This window comes from Etheostoma spectabile, chromosome 13, assembly GCF_008692095.1.
Source record: "Etheostoma spectabile isolate EspeVRDwgs_2016 chromosome 13, UIUC_Espe_1.0, whole genome shotgun sequence".
In the NCBI taxonomy this organism is placed as follows: Eukaryota; Metazoa; Chordata; class Actinopteri; order Perciformes; family Percidae; genus Etheostoma; species Etheostoma spectabile.
In genome coordinates this window covers 13996314-14013312 of record NC_045745.1, presented here as the reverse complement: position 1 = coordinate 14013312, position 16999 = coordinate 13996314, and the positions used below count along the sequence as shown (strand labels likewise).

The window sequence follows — 16999 nt, the reverse complement described above, 5'->3', positions numbered from 1 at the left end:
TCAGGCTGGTTGTTTTGTAAGGGTATTGTGGATACTTGACACACTTTGGGCCCCTTAGTACCAATTGAGCATCATTTTAATGCCACAACCTTCCTGAGTATTGTTGCTCACCATGCCCATCCCTTTATGACCACAGTGTCACCCATCTTCTAATTGCTACTTCCAGCAGTTTAACACTGTGTCACAAAGCTTAAATCATCTCAATCTGGTTTCTTAAACATCGCAATGAGTTCACTGCACTCAAATGGCCTTCACAGTCACCAGATATCAATCCAATAGAATACCTTTGGGATGCGGTGGAACGGGAGATTTGTATCGTGAATTTGCAGCACCTGTGCAATGCTGTCATGTCAACATGGACCAAAATCTCTAAGGAATGTCTCCAGCACCTTGTTGAGTCTATGACACCAATAATTAAGGCAGTTCTGAAGGCATAAGTGGGTCCTACCCGGTACTAGCTAGGTGTACCTGACAAAGGGGCCGGTGATTGCATGGTGTATATATTCTTTTACAAAATAATTAAACAAGGTCAGAAAAGAAAGCCTAAATGTCAGTAGTGAGTCAAGATTTCCAACATGCGACTGATAGTTTATTAAGTTTTACCTTCTATAATAATACATTATCACATAAACATATGCGCAGGCTGACTTCATCTGTCTTCTCCTTCATTCCTACACTATCATATCATGAACCGCTTTGACCATGCTCCTCACTGTTGACCCAGGGCTTTCCCTGAGACACCAGTCGGCTGCTTCAGCTTCACACACACGTCTTTTGTTGCAGTAGCTGCTGTTCATTTTCTTTTAAATTGCTATTTATCTTTTTTTATTTAAAGGGTGCCTTTCAGATCAGTTGCCAGCTGCATTTTTGAGATGGCGACATGTAACATTTATGACATACTTCCATTTTAGCGCTGGGGAATTTAGTGAATGAAGCTCCATGCTAATGTTTTGAGTACTTATGTAATTAGCAACACATGAGAAATGGCTAAATTGTTAATGGGATTCTTCACTGATTCTTAGATGAATGTTTCAAGCCAAATCGTGTTGGCAGTGCCCATTTGCATCACTTTGACATACAGCGCTGAACTTAAGAGAGAAAGCCTCTTCAATAATAGACAACAATGGTATCACAAATCAGACCGTGCAAGCTTGTGCTTTCAATTTTCAGGCACCAAAAGATAACAAATCTCTTTCAAAATGCTACATATGCAGTAAGGTCTGCTTCTGCCAACAGGGAAGATGCTCTCATGTCGCAGTATCCTTGAGGTTGGGTAAGAGAACCAAGGTGAAAAAAAATGGATCTTGTTTTGGCTTTGATCCGCTGCTGAGCTATCTCAATTCTTGACTTCAAATTGACTTCAGATGCTGACATTGACTTCAGATGCTATAAAGGATATTAACCTTGCATATTCTCTTTTTTACTTTTCTACTCTTGTGTGATGTGCCATAATCTAAATGTGATTCAGGCAACTTCTTTCATAGGAATCAACTAGTAACTCTGATATCTGGTAGATTGTTTTCCCCAGATGGTTGAAATTAACATCTGTGCACTGTGCAGCAGGTCCTCTTTCTAAATCTCCTTTTTTATTTTACTTGGGTGTAAGTGTATGGACGATGTTTGCAGTTGTGTGTATGCTGTGTCACTGTGTGCAGGTTTGCTGCTGGCTTTATTCTATTTGCTTGGCTGCTTCTAGATGGTCAGAGAATGGCTGTGCTCTCCTCATCTTCCACTTCTTTGCACATAAAGCGAGCTTGACAAATATTTGGACAGTTGCACATTGACCCCTTGGCTCCTTGGTTTTATGTCTATGGGTGAAAATGATACAACAAATGATCGGCTGCCAACTTTAACATGGAGACAGCAGTATCATAAAATGAAGATAATAGTTGGACTTTTTTAATCTGTTTGGGAAATACAACCCCCTCTCCCATGGATCAGTGGTAAGTGAACTGTCACAAAGATCATAGATAATATTGAGTGCGTCCGTCACATTCATGTTGCAAGAGTGGAAAATCCCCATCACCCATTACACAACTGTCAGCTCCAATTCTCTCAGATGGACAGAGACTTCTTTGTGTCTCTCACACCAGAAGCAGTCCTGTCCCAAACAGTCTGTTTTCTGGGCGCCTACCAGCTCCTCTAATGGTCACAAATTAACGTTAAAAAAAAAAGACAGTTTGTGGTTTGTGTTTCTAATTTTAAATATTTAAAACACATTAAACACTGAAGTGTACTCGGAAATCTGGGTACTAGGAGTACAGTCAGTCTTTGTATCATCTTGTATCTAAGGAGTACACCAAGGAGCCAATATGTTTGTCAATGTCCACATGCATAATGTTACTTACTTGTACCTTATATTCACTGAAATGCACGTGACTGTCTCTAATTCTAGCAAGGGTCTTCAGGGGTTGCCCTCTGATTTCTGCTCTCAAAGTCAGTGTCCCTTTTTCTTTAGAATGACATTGTTTAGTTCCAGAATCACCTGTTACCTTCATAATGTCATTCTTTTGAAAAGCTTACATCTTTCTGCCTTGGTAATCAGCAGAAAAGGAAACTTTCAGTAGCAGTGATGGATGTTGTTTTATTCCTCTTTTAGCAAACCACAGTTGAAGAGCATAGTCGTATCATGCTGCTGGAGGAGGAGCTCAGCCTCAGGAGGGCTGAGATGGAGAACCTCCAGGCCAAACTCCGAGGATCTGAGACAAGCTCGCAGCAAACCACTGACAGCGACGACGCCCCGGGGTGCGACACCCAGCCGGAGGCCCTCGCCCTTCGCACGCAGCTGGTGTTGGCGGGCCGCGAGCACCACAAGGAGAGCAGCGAGCTTAAAGAGAGGTACAAGGCAGCCTTAGCAGCGAGCCAGCAGGAGATAGACTCGCTGAAGACAGTGGTGGAGGACAAGAGCCAGGAGGTCAGTAGGATGAAGCAGAAAGTCCAACAGGCCAACAAGGAAAACATGGAAATGATGGACACCTGGAAGGTATTTGTTTTAACCCAATGCAAATTGTTCAAATAACTTTAGCAAGAGCAGTAGGGTCACTTCAGTGGAGCTCTGTGAATCACTCAGTACTGAAAGTATCTGTGCTGACCTGGTAAGAGGTTTAAAGGCAGAGAGGATAGAATAGATCTTTGTTGTAATTGTTTTCAACAACAAAACACAGTTTAGCAGCTCTCAGTGGGACAATTAAATCACAGACAAACGGAAATAGAAAATTTAAATAGTAAAAAAAAAATAACAACAAAATAGACAATTTAAATAATACAATATCTAGATAAATGAGGTGGCACTATATCCGTAATGTTATTAGAGAAATACGTTTAGATGAATCTGTTCAAATTTGATAATTCCATGCTGAAATATTCTGTGAGCATTATGAAGTTTCAGTGTTTCCATCAAAATTTGCGGAAAAGCATAGAGAACTTGAAAAGCAAGGAAAATAATAATTGAATGAATAGTTTCCCAAATAATACAAGCAGTATAATGTAATAAGTCTTCTCACTTCCTCTCTTAGGTTAAATTTGACAGTTTAGTAACTGACCACCAGCGTTCCTTGGAGGAACTGAGGGCCTCATTGAGTGGTGATCATCCTACTCCAGCAGGCACGGAGCAGGACGCCCAGGAGCTGAGAGCCGCTCTGGAGAGCTTGAAGACGGAGCACCAGCTGGAGATGGAGAATCTCAAGGCCAAACATAAGATCGAAGCCGCCATTCTGACCATGGAACGCGAAGACCTCTGCACTCGTCTTCAGGAGGCCAAAGACCAGCTGGCCGAGGGCAGCCAGACGTGGAGGGCCGAGGTACACACCAAAGGCAGCAAGCAGGCCCTAGAGGAGGCTACCGAGAAGCTACAGAAGGCGGAGCAGCGGCTGGCGGAAATGGAGAAGCTTCAGACGGAACAGGACAAAAGTACAGAGGAGCTCAGAGAGAGACTGGAGCTGTCAGAGAAGAAGATGACGGACTATCAGGCTCTGCAGAAGGCCCAGGCGGAGAGCCAAGAGGAGATCCAGAAACTGGAGGAGAAGCTAAGGGTGACGGCGAACCAACTCCAGGCCATCCAATCGGATCGCTACACATCCCATGATGCAAATGTGAGTGGCTGAGGAGAACTGATAAGTAACAAATCAGAAAGCCGGTACCATTGATATGCTGTCATTGCTTTAATTTAAGTCCAACTCTTAACTTACTTCATCCTTTTCCAGGTGATAGAGGATAATGAAATTTCAGATGAGAAGATGAAGCTGAAACAGAATATCGAAGGTAAGTCCATCTATTGTTTAATAAGAACAATTTTATAAAAACAAACCATTCATAGAATAAAAAAACTAATTGATACTAATATGTGTGTTGAAGAAGAATTAAAACAACTTTACTTTTCAGTATAGATTTTACATATGGTTTCTGATGATGATGTTAATGCATGTGAATAATGGAAAGAAATGCACCATTCTGTTCAATATAAGGCTACGGGTTACCTTAGCTTAGAAACAAGACCAGAAGAAGGGGGAAACCGCTAGCCTGATCTTCTCTTAATGTACCTGCACCTGTAAAGGACTGTTTTTTGTCTCAGTTGTCAGGCAAACAACGATGATTCCAGGAAGTTACTGTGCTTGGCCAGGAAAATTGTCTGGTACAAAACCCCTTGAAAACAGCCAATTCATTTTCACTGTTTTATTTTTTTATAGATTAAACAAACAAAATTGAACATGTTTTTCACCACGCTTTAGAATATAACTATATTTCCCAACTTTTTCTTTAAGGAAAACCAAAGCATTTGGAATAAAGTCTCCACAAGCTTTAATCTCTATTTCATAAATCAAACATAATGTTCATGGTCTAATGGCTGAGATCACCACAGAAATAACAATCCCTCGGCCCAAAATAAGTTCTTTCCACCACATATCAAGTTGTCATAAGATTTTATGATATCCTGCAATAACATTTGGAAATAATATGTAAATTTAAACCTAAAGCATTCTTTTTACCGACTTTGTTAAATTGCCTAAGAGCCTGTGTCAGTCCACTTGAACATTGCATTCGCCAAGTAACACACTAACTGTTTTTGTTTTTCTTCAGAAACAATGGAGAAGTTGTTGAAAAGGGAAAAAGAGGTCTTGACTCTCACTTCCCAGGTTGAAGTCCTCAAGTCCCAGATGGGAGGTAAATGTTACCTTCCAGAGCATGTCCAAGAGCAGTCAGCTGCCTTTTCCAAGCACTCATGTCTTTTTCTCTAAGGTTTTTCATGATAAAAAATATGTAAAAGAAAAACAAAACCTCATTCTTTTCACACGCAATAGCAGTGCAAAATAAAAACTATAGTTTTTTGTGTAGCCTGTAGAGAAATGGCATCGGTAAACAGGTCATGTTTGCTATGGGCTAAAGCATTTCCTCATCAGCCAATTTGGGTTTTGGTTTTGAAAAAATACGACATATTTTGGTATATTCAAACTCGTTATCTGTGTCATATTTACATAATGGCCTTCATTAGTGTCATTCTATCATCGGTGCCCTGTATTTGCAGTGACTGCACGCTTTACTTCATTATGCGTCAATCACGCTGAGTTCACTGCAGTGGCTTGTGTTCATCTTCACAGTTACGTTCTTTGATCATCGCTGAGAAATCTGTCAACCGGCTGTCTTTTGAAAACAAAGTTCCACCACATCAAAAGGACCCGAAAACACACTTCATGTAGTTCAGATAATCAAATTGACACACTTTGAAAAGTAGATTATGAATTATTTAAACGATACGCGACACAAAGTGAAGAATAGTTTTATTATTCTATTCCGTAAACCTCATCTGCATGGTTCAAGTTGGGATCCCTTCCGATCATGCTTCCAGTGTCAGTTATGTGAAAGGTAACTCTTCATGGCCATTATGGACAGGACAATGATTACATGCAAGCAAAACCTATTTCAGTGTCCATGAAGGCACCTAAATATTGTGATACTTGGAAAAATTGATAGTGTATAAGTTCATTTTTTGTGTTAATTTGGGACCTTTCCATATCACATTGTATGTTACATATTAGACCACACAATAGTTATGATGTCACCAAATCCTGCTCATTTTTAAGACGAGACGCTACAGGCAGAACCATTGCTTTTTCATGCAATTATGAGATTTAAATTCTTTGGAACGTTACAATCCAGATCTCTAAATGTTTTGTTCTCATATTCTGAGCCAGAAATCTCCACTTCAATAGTGTTAACATAAACCAAACACTCCAGTATCAATCCTAACCTATATTCTAAAAGTTATTACGGATGGGTTTGTTCATATGTCATTCACAGCCTGATTTATACAACATTTTATTCTGCCCAGTGAAGCTCAAACATCCAGATGTTTAGTCAGATGTACAAATTATTCACAAGTTGGCTAAAAATATGAAACTTTTTTTTTAAACTAATGAAGACATGATGAGCAAATTCACTGCAAAAATGTGGTTCTTATTTCTCTTCCACCAGCACTAGAGGGCAAAGTTCGCTCAGCAGAAAAGAAAGCCGAAGCCCTGGCCAAGGAGAAGATGCGTGTGGAGGTAGAGCTGGAGTCCATGACCAAGAAGTCCCACGATGCCTCGGGGCAGCTGGTCAATATCAGCCAGGAGCTGCTGAAGAAAGAGAGGTATGGAGACAGGGCTATATTGATTTTATAATCTGCCTTAGCACTTACTGGGGAAAATGATATCTCTGCATGTGCGGGCGGGATGCACAAATATACATATTATCCATTTAATAATGGACAGATACTTGGAGCACACAGGCAATGTATTGATTATTATTGTGTTGGATTTTATTTAAATCATACTACTTTATTTTGTAATGTTTTATCCGGATAAAACCCAGTTGCATTACTTTCAACAGCATTTATCTTTTTGTGTGTGTGTGTGTGTGTGTGTGTGTGTGTGTGTGTGTGTGTGTGTGTGTGTGTGTGTGTGTGTGTGTGTGTGTGTGTGTGTGTGTGTGTGTGTGTGTGTGTGTGTGTGTGTGTGTGTGTGTGTGTGTGTGTGTGTGTGCTATGCTATGCTATGCTGTCCTGCTAAATGATAACACATCTCCAACAAATACAACAAATATTTATAAAAGTTTGTAGATTATCCCGTAGTCATCGTTAGGCATGATCTACAAACTTTTATAAATATTTGTTTGCCGCTATACTAATGTTCTTCTTGTTAAGTACATAATCTTTAATGAGATTCATTGTATTAGTAGTGTGATGTTTTATAAATTCTACACAGCACTAATAAGTGCTTCTGGCTATTGCAGACTATTTTCATGTGCCACATCCCTGCAGCAATTATGTTGTATGCAATGAAAATATATACCATCCATCGAGAAATCTAGTGGGTGTTGGCATCTTGAGTAAGTGTTATCGGATGGTAGCATCATTCACTTCCTTAATGTTCCTGCTGCTATTTCAGTCTGAGACATCCTTTTAGCATTGCCTCAAGACAGTCAACTTTGAACATTGTTAAACAGTTTTATCTTTGGAAGTCGACAAGATTATTCAAGAAAGCCAATTACTAGTGTGGTAGAAGTAGTGTGGTAGAAGAAATAATGATTTTCAGAAGCAAACAATAATACAGTCCAATGTAACTATGTATCTCACTAATAAGAAATCTATGTTACTGATCACACAGGCTGTGGTGACTGAGTTTGGTAATGGTCAGAAGTGTGTCTTAGACCCTGTAGAAAACAGTGACAGAAAAGGAAGAATACATTAGTAGTATGATGGAGGACATTTCTTTAATAATGAAAATCAAACAACCTTTTAACTTTCATTAAACCTGCATTCACTTCTTTTTTGTCCACTTGAGGGCGGCAGAAACAAGCTGTGAACACAACTTTGGCATATTAATGCCTTATAAACTTCATATGTCAAACCTGTTAGCAAACAGTTATATTTAACCATTCTACAGCCCCTTAGCTGTGTTGTGAAAGGGAAAAATCTGTCTGTAAAGATTTTTTATTAAAAAAAGAAAATTGTCCTCTTATGTGTGTGCTGCACAGATAAATATACAGCACCTAAGGCCGCCTCCACAATCCATCCACTCACATACCACTCACATAATTCTTGACAGATTCTTTATCATTGCTCTATGGAGCGGTCAAGTTCATGGCAACACTTGAATAGTACCAAAACATTATTATTATTTTTTTTTTTTTTTTTTTTTTACATTGGGCCATTATTGTAGCAAATCTTTTTGGAGTTGTGGACTGTATTTCAATCCCTGTGTGTTGTGTGTGGTGTGTGGTGTGTGTGGGGTGTTGTGGGTGTGTGTGTGTGTGTGTGTGTGTGGTGTGTGTGTTGTGTGGTGTGTGTGTGTGTGTGTGTGTGTGGTGTGTGTGGTGTGTTGTGTGGTATCCAATTTTTAAATGTTACATGAATGGTTTATTTTTGATATGTCTGAAATAAATATCTTCAAACGAAACATCACAGAAATGCACAAATAAGTTAAATAAGCAAAACATTCAATAAACAATAAGAAACACCAACCAACATAGACATGTCTGAAAAGGACTAGGAGGAAGTATACACTTATTTAATCCTACCCCCTTTTTTCATAGCTCAGTAATTATTTTTATTTTTTTAACTTCCCTTCCTGACCCTTAGTATTGTGGAACACTCCCATGTAACTATAAACAACTTGGTTTTTTGAATGTACAATCCATCTACAGATATATATCGACATTCTTACATACAGAAGAATCTCTAAATGTGTACTGAGATGTGTGATTGTGTACAGGAACCTGCAAATTGTGAATTCACAATCCATGTGTGCTTAATCAGATTTGTAAAATGTGTAGACAAATCTGTAAATGTGTACACAGTGAGAGGAAAAAAGCTCTTTAGGATTAGTTGTCGTTGTATATTGTGTGTGTGTGTGTGTGTATTTCTCATAATGATTTGTATATGTGACAAATCTAATTACACACACAAAGATGAATATACAGTTGCACACATTCTTTCCACACACATTTACAAATAGTTTTGTTACAATAATGGCCCTAAAGGTTTCTTTGTTTGTTGTGTTAATCCTATGTTTTGTCGTTTTTTGATTCCAGGAGTCTGAATGAACTGAGGGTGTTACTACTAGAGTCACATCGCCATTCACGGGACATGGAGAAAGACCTGAACCGAGAAGTCCACAAGGCTGAATGGAAGGTTAAGGAGCAGAAACTTCAGGAAGACATCAAGACCCTGCGTGAAAAGTTGCTTCTACTGGTGAGAAGGAAGGACTTTGTGATGCTAAGATAATGCTGCTTCTGGACTGAATCAACCCTAGCAGTTAATCTTCATCAGTTTTTGAGACATTTGACCTTATTCTTTCCCTGTTCTAGAAATGTTGTTGCTAATTCCCCAGCAGGTACAGTGTAACATTCATAAAAGGTTTGCGATGTATCCCCTAAAAATCTCCTATTTGCTTACCAAAGGGTGATTTTAATCAAGAAATCATACTGTATACCAATAGGGAAACAAGAAAATATGCAGGTCTTAATGGACACGGACAAAATTCAGCTGCCATCAAGCTTTGTGACTGTATCTGGCCACTCCATTCAGTAGGAAATAAATAGAAATCTGGTGGCTTTTTGATTGGTTCCAGCTTCATATTATACTGACAAAGAGTGAAATTGATCTTCTCATCTATCTCTCATTAAGAAAGCGAATAAGTGACTTTCCCAAAATGTCCAACTATTTCTTTAACTTTTTCATGAAAGACGATTTACTATTGTGAAGTGTTACAGTTGCCAAAAAAAGAGGCACTCCCATGCTCGGTTGCTTGTCATGTTAAACAAAAACATACTTCAGCAATTCCATACTTTTTTTCCATAAAGTTGAAAGAATCATGGGATAAAATATCATATTAATAATACAGGGGTCAAAGTCAGTGCAACAGAGGCAAGAAGACCTGATGTTGTGTTTAGTATGGGTCGAGCTCCAATAAAGCTAGGTCCTACATTTCCCATAATGCAACTAAATCTGGCACTTTTTGTTAGACCTAGCTACCTTATCATTTGAAATACAGACTGTGTAGTCTCCAAACCTCAGCCCTGATTACATCATCAGGCTGATGACCTCACCAGGGTTATTTTCTCAGATTGACAAAGCTTCTTTTAGAGCCATTAAAGACAACTGTTGGCACTGGATGAGTGGTAATAAGTGATTTTGATCAAATTGGTGGTTTTCCTTTAAAAACATACTGCAAAAAACAATTTGTATGTCAAAACACATTGTTTTCTGGACAACGATTAAGCCACCCTTAACTGCATTAGTTGAATACCTCATTCCGATTTGGTCATAGTTAAAATGGGACCTTATCCAGGTTGTAGATATAATTCTACTGCTAGTCAGTCTATGTTTACACAGACTGCTAAAAGGGAACTGTTGGTTTATATATTCACTGCATAATCTGTGCCAACAGATGATGCCTGAGAGGAAATGTGTTATGTTTGCATATTAAAATGTGCTTTTTATGAAATAGTATTTTTTCCAGATGTTAATCACACAAATACTGTCGCATGATTATTTAACAGCAGGTGTTGGCTGATATATTGCTGCCATGTGTGTGTTTTAGGGTCGGGAACACTCTTCACCTGACCACCGGCGGTACTCCATGCTGGACCCCTCTGTCCTGGACTCAGAGGTGATCCGCCTCCGCCAACGGCTGCTCAGCACTGAGGACGCCCTGAGGAACGCCATGGAACACAACCAGCAGGTTGACCAGCTGGTGCAGGCCATGCGCAGGCATCCAGACAAAAGCCCGGTAAAACAATACTTTCACAGATTGAACTAGGAAAAGCATGAAAAATGATTTTGATTTGAGGCATCTTGGGAAGAAGTACCCATATCAGAATGGATGAAAGGAGCGTCTGAGTAGCTCACCTGGTAGAGCGTGCGCCCCATGTACAGAGGCTTAGTCCAGGTCGCCGTGGCCGTGGGTTCATTTCCAACCAATGTAATCAAACCACTCTCTCCCCTTCCATGTCTAAGCTGTCCTATCAAAGGCCTAACATGCACCAAAAAATCAAACAAACAAAAACAAAGGATGACAGGACGCTTGTACATTTGGAAAAACTAAGATAAGTTGTTTTAATGTCAGCTTTAATTTTTATAAATGTAAAACAACAAGGGATGTGTGCAGTAATGTGTGTAACTGTACAAAGAAAATGGATTTTAATGTTTATGGTGTATCAGACTATTTTGAAAGAAAAGAAAATATGCTTATTTGCGTTCTTGCGGAAAGTTAAATGAGAAAATGTATAACACTCATGTCTGTACAGTAAAAACAACAACTTGCAAACGGCAAGTTTTGATGAAGATTTAAATCCTGCAATAGTGGCATGCGCCAGTGACATTGGCCAATGTATCAATCCATTCCACTTCACACAGCCTCTGTGGTATCTGTTTAGTAACGTTCTGCAAGAGGACAGCGAGAAAATCGTCCAGTGAGCTCCTAGAGCTAAACTACAGTCAGGCTTCATCTCTAGGGCACGAATGATCAAATGATGTTTGTCTTTTTAAAAGGGATGAGTCAGAGTAATTTCACCCTAGGGCCCTTTGCACCATGATCTCAAGCTAAACACTCCCCCCAGAAGTTTTTTTCCCTTGGTCGAACATTGGGCAAATTAGCGTTATTAGCTGAATGGCTTAGTGCAGGCCCTAATGGAACCACATGTGTATCTCATAAATTACCCCACTAATAATGCCCGTAATGGTACCGAACTTCTACAGTAGCACAAATAGGTTAGTTAATCGTAAAAAGAGACATTGGTAAGTTTGTAAGTAAAGCAGGAGTTTATTTAAATAGCACTTGCCTGATGGCTTCTACTCTCTGCTAGCTAGTGCTCTGATTTTCTACTATTAGATGAAGCTCCTCGTCTTTGTATTCAGGCTTGAATAGGTGCGGGTGACCTTTGAGATTAAGCTTGTTCCCACACTTCTTGCTCCTTCTTCACTACTTTACCGGTAGGCTCTTCTGGCATAAGATGCCGTGCTCTGTGCGGGCTCTCGCGAGATCTTCTAAATTTTCTAAAATGTTGAAATAGTCCTTTAATTACCCTTAAAACACAGCTGAATCGTGTCCAGAAGGCAGCTACGTTGACGATCGGTGACCATGTTTTTCAGGTGCACGGTGCAAATTCAGCCAATGGAATTCATCATCAGGAGTCAGGAGGCACTCGAGATGTTGGTATTATTTCACTCTATTTAAACAATTAACATGGATGTGGTGATCTCATTAATGCCTTTTAGTGCTAAGATATTTGTTTTTTTGGCTTTTCAGGAACAACACTGATATGAGCAGAAGGGATAAGACTGAACTGGGACATGCAGAAGTCCATCTTAAAGAAAAGCTCATCCAACGTTTCTCCTGATCCTGCGATGGACGCCTAAAGATATCAGTTTGCAGTTAATACCAAAACAGCGAATCTCTATCTTGAGTGAATTTATGTGTTGTTGCAGAAAGCACCTATTAGCCAGTCATGAAGACCGCTTAAAGTACTATAAAATATAAACAGGAAATGACACATGGACATGAAGAGATATCGGTATAACTCCTGAGAACGTACAGTATGGCAACTCATGATGCTTTACAGTAGTTAGAAAATTCAATCTACAAGTTGCCGGGAACTGACAATTCTTAATTTTTAACCAGAAGGAAAAAAACGGCTGACAACGATGTGAAGAATTAAAGAACTGGGTCTCAGTCGCTTTGTTTGTTTAATTTATTACTTTTACTTTGCTCCTCAGCCGCTTGGCCAGTGATACTCAGAGCAACTCATCATGATGACTAATATTTTTTACAGAGTTTGGCTCATTTGTCACTTTACTTAATACCTGATGAGAGAATTGGTTGCAAACTCAGTACAGTCTACTCTGTCCAGTGTTTATGCTCCCACTTAAGTGTACAATATGATCATAATTGTGGGTGACTGGTGTTAATGGAGGTATTAAAAAGGACCTTTTTAAAGTAATACTCTACCCCAAATCTGTCTTTTAATTAAAAAAACACAAACACAGTAGGCCTGCAAAGTGGCTGTAAAAACATTTGTATTATCCTTCGTGGTTATCAAGCTGGTGACATTTGTGTACCAATGGATTCCAATTTTTTTGTCCACAAAATCTTCTTAACCACTTCCTACAAAATAATCCACTTCCCCAGGTTCTATTAATGTGTTGAGTCTGTTCCAAACTTTTTCCCGCCAGCACACAGCTAAATACTCTGCTTCTGTCTCAATCCTAATGCACCTTTTGATACTGAAAAGTACTTTTTAAGCAGTCCAAATTTGTTTTTTGTCTCTTACGAAAAGTGTGCAAAACCCTGTGCTGTCTCGATAACCTCAAGAGCAAGTTACAGTACTCTTGAAGTTTCCTGAATGAATATTGTTTAACTCTGGGAAAAGCCTTCCGTGTGTAGATTTGGGTCTTTACGTAAGCAATCAACCATGACATGATGGAGAAGGTGGAGGCACAACACAAAGCAGAGTGGTATTCCCTCTGGCATCCTGTGAGTGCATTATCACACTTACACTATGGTCACTTTTCAAAGGAAACCTTATAGGAAAATCTAATTTTGTTTCTTTTTACCTAACATAATGTAAAATAGTTGGTTTAACCCGAAGTTAACTTAACTATTAACATACTCTAAAGCAGCATTACTGTTGCTACTGCACTGTATGATTACTATTATCAGAACCTGTTTAACTATGTTTGAGGGGTTGGAACCCAACAAATCACTTTTATTTCTGTGCCAATGACATAACCTTATTAAAGCTGCCACAAGTTCTTATTAATCACTAACAACTGCTTATTATGATGTATTATAAATCATACATGTGAATACACTCTGGGAGAGAGTTATCTGTTGCAGGACTGACAGACATGAGTTCAACTACCAATCCTCTCTTCAGGTATCGGGTAAGGTGGCTATAGGGCAATCAATCATTCCTTTTTTAGTCACTGCACATCAGTGGACCCCCTGCTAGGACTTAATGAAACTTGGAGACCTCCTGAATTCAGCTCTGAGTTATATTACAGTATATTTATGGAATTAATAATACAGTGAATTATTACAGACTTTTGTGTTGTCTTAAACTCTGTCCAACCTCGTACCAATACATTTTCTGTAATTATCAGCTATTTTATTTACTGTGGACTATGAATCAGTGCAGACTCCATTCATATAATTTACTTATATATGGTACAGCATAGCAGTCCTATTTGATTCCCATTTCAATGCTGTATCTAAATGTCCCTGGATTAGTTTAATGACCTTTTCTTATGCAGTGCTAGAAAAAGGCTGTCACAGGAGCTAAAAAAAACCCAAACAATGGATGTAAAATGTTACACTCAAACTTCTTCCCCAGGTTGAAAACATTTGGATTTCATTTGCAAAAATGTCATTGAAACATATGGAACTTATACTGTAAATCTTCCGAATATTGTTTTATCCATAACTAAACTGTGAGATCCTGTTTTTAGTTGGTTATAGGTTGCTATTGCTGCACAAGAGACATAACACAGAGGAGCGAAGTGTGTAAAGTGTCTCCTGAGCAAAACATGTAGGGCAGGCACTGGTCAGCAAAGATAAACTTACATTTTTCCATTGGATATTGTACATGGCCTTTTCAGCTGGATGGTTCATACCCTTTGGATTATTGCTGCAATGGTTTCGGAGATTGAGTCATTAAATATTAACAATGTGGGCAAGGGCTGGTGGTGTTTTATTTCACACTCTTTCATACTTGTGTCACTTCTGTATGTTTGTTTTTGATGGCAAAGCACACAGACGATAGGTATATTTCTCCAGAGTTGACTCAAAGTGGTGTCAGATTTCATACCACTAAGAGGTTGGTGGTTTGGGAAATTCTGCCAGTAACCATAACCATTTATCCATTACACACACACACACACACACACACACACACATTCCTGTTGTAAATCTCTCATCTCAGGCAAATATGTGGTGTTAGAATGACTTGTTGAAAAGAGGAGGCAATCATTCTCTCAAGTGGAAAAATGGCCAAGCTCCTGACACCCAGACAAATGTTTATTTACAATCTCTGGATTTCTAACCTCCACACATATCACTTTTACTGGTAAGCCTTGGCAAATGTCAGGTTTTATCTACACGTCCCAGTTTTTTTGCTAGAGGGCAGATTGATTATGCCGGTGACATTTGAATAAATAAATGATTTCTTATTTGCAAAAGCAATCAAAAAGTACAGTATATGTGAAGCACAGCACAATTTATTGGTGTTGGTGAAAGAGTTCACCTTATTAGCCTATTTCATAGTGGTTTAGGGGTAAATTTATTCAAAAGTAACTGAAACTAACCAGATTACAGTGATGTAGTGGATTATATTATAATCATTTTTTTTGTAAGACAACATGTTCCTTTCCCCTAGGATATGAACTTTACCCTATATTAAACTGACAAGCTATTTTAGGCAATCACAAGAGCTATGGGATAACTGCCATGGCCAGAAGATTCATGTAGGCCTAGCTATACTATGTATCCACTTTGGACAAATCCTAAAAATAATTTGGATACCCAACATCAAACCACCTTCATGCAGGCTATGAGGGATTTAAAAAAAAAAGAAAGAAAAAAAGAGAGAGAGCAAATCTGACAGTGTGAAGTTGCAGCCAAGTGGCAGACAGGGATATAAAGAGTCCCAGTCCTGATATAATAAGAATAAGAATAATAACTAATATATTTCCCCTTCCATGTAAATGTTGTACCCTGAGGGTATTTCCAGTGGTTAATCCTGTATGTAAATTGCAGCCAATAGATGCTGTTGTTGAGTTGGGCTGGGATTAGCAGGAGGCGAATGAGTTTCAATTTTACTGGATTACAGAACAAAGAGAGGGGAAAGGGACACCCTGCTCTGTTAAGGGAAAAAGAGAAATAAACTAAGAAAAAATACACAAATAATAGACTGTAATACATGCGATCAACATTGCGATGTTCCGGATTACGATGTTTTAGCAGACGCTACGGCTACATTGTGGATGTGAATTGTGAGCGTTTCTGATGGATTAAAACGGGGGAATAAACCTATTCCGGGATTGACAGCAGCAACAAGGCTATTTAATCGCTAATTAAGGTGAGATTTCGCTGCCCCTTTTAATATTCATAAACAGTTACATAGTTTGCTTTCATGTAACGGGTTGTTTTGGGGAACTGTATATTTAGAAAGTGCAGATTATAACCTAATTTCTGGGCTGGGGAAGGAGATGAAAGGAAAGTGCTAGCGCTAGCCGTAGAGCTAGCGACTGTAAGCTAGCTCGTTAGCTAGCCCGACGTTATTATGATACCGTAATTAGCCAGTGTTGATTAGTTAGCTAGACATAACGTGATGGTAAGCAGCGAAGACAGGTTATTGTTGGTTAGCAGTTAAATCAGCCTAGACGGAGGTCTCCCTGTAACCTTGCGAGTACTAGCCCATATTTATGATAAGGATACAGCATATGTCTGCTTGCTAAATTATCCCCCCATATATTGCTATCACTGATACGGTTACCAAGCTAGCGTTAGTACAACAAAGCCAGCTACAGTAGCTAACGTAGCAAGTGTAAACGAGAAAGGAAACAAGACATTTAAACTTAAGCAAAACAATATTAATATTGCAGTACATTTAAACAATGGCTTACTAATTGCATTATCGTTCATTACAATCAGCACGGTTAGAGGAGTGTTCCTCAAACTAGGAATTTCGATAAAGCCAACTCAAACTGTTGTGTGCAATATTTTTTTTAATCCAGACAACGTTAGTTAGAGTGCAGTACTTTTCTTATTTTTGGTTTCAGCTGACTAGTTGTAGTTGGTATAAGAAACCATATAACTGTACACCAAGTTTATAAAAAGCTGACTTGGATAAAACTTTGTCAGCTGAAACTGTCTGGCGGATTAAAATCACAAGACGAGAAATAAATAAAAAAGATTTGTACACACGCAACAACAGTAACAACACACACACACACACACACACACAC

The 16999-nt window shown here is 38.9% G+C and overlaps 2 protein-coding genes across 8 annotated transcripts in view; both read left to right on the top strand.

The window, feature by feature from the left end:
• Nucleotides 1-14705, top strand: part of clip2 (CAP-GLY domain containing linker protein 2) — a 55080-nt gene extending 40375 nt beyond the window's left edge. For 2 of the 6 annotated variants that reach the window (XM_032533871.1, XM_032533875.1), the window contains 10 exons: nt 1237-1287; nt 2600-2983; nt 3516-4091; nt 4203-4260; nt 5077-5160; nt 6469-6625; nt 9067-9226; nt 10578-10766; nt 12128-12191; nt 12285-14705. In XM_032533871.1, the coding sequence (XP_032389762.1) occupies nt 1237-1287; nt 2600-2983; nt 3516-4091; nt 4203-4260; nt 5077-5160; nt 6469-6625; nt 9067-9226; nt 10578-10766; nt 12128-12191; nt 12285-12301 (1740 nt within the window). In that variant the 3' untranslated portion in view covers nt 12302-14705. The remainder of the gene's footprint in view (nt 1-1236; nt 1288-2599; nt 2984-3515; nt 4092-4202; nt 4261-5076; nt 5161-6468; nt 6626-9066; nt 9227-10577; nt 10767-12127; nt 12192-12284) is intronic. The other 4 variants (XM_032533873.1, XM_032533877.1, XM_032533872.1 and 1 more) reach the window with 3 other exon arrangements.
• A 1132-nt stretch (nt 14706-15837) lies between these two features.
• gtf2ird1 (GTF2I repeat domain containing 1) overlaps nt 15838-16999 on the top strand; it is a 38610-nt gene continuing 37448 nt past the window's right edge. The window contains exon 1 of one of the 2 annotated variants that reach the window (XM_032533879.1): nt 15838-16110. The gene's annotated coding sequence lies outside the window, so the exon portion shown is untranslated. The remainder of the gene's footprint in view (nt 16111-16999) is intronic. The other variant, XM_032533878.1, reaches the window with a different exon arrangement.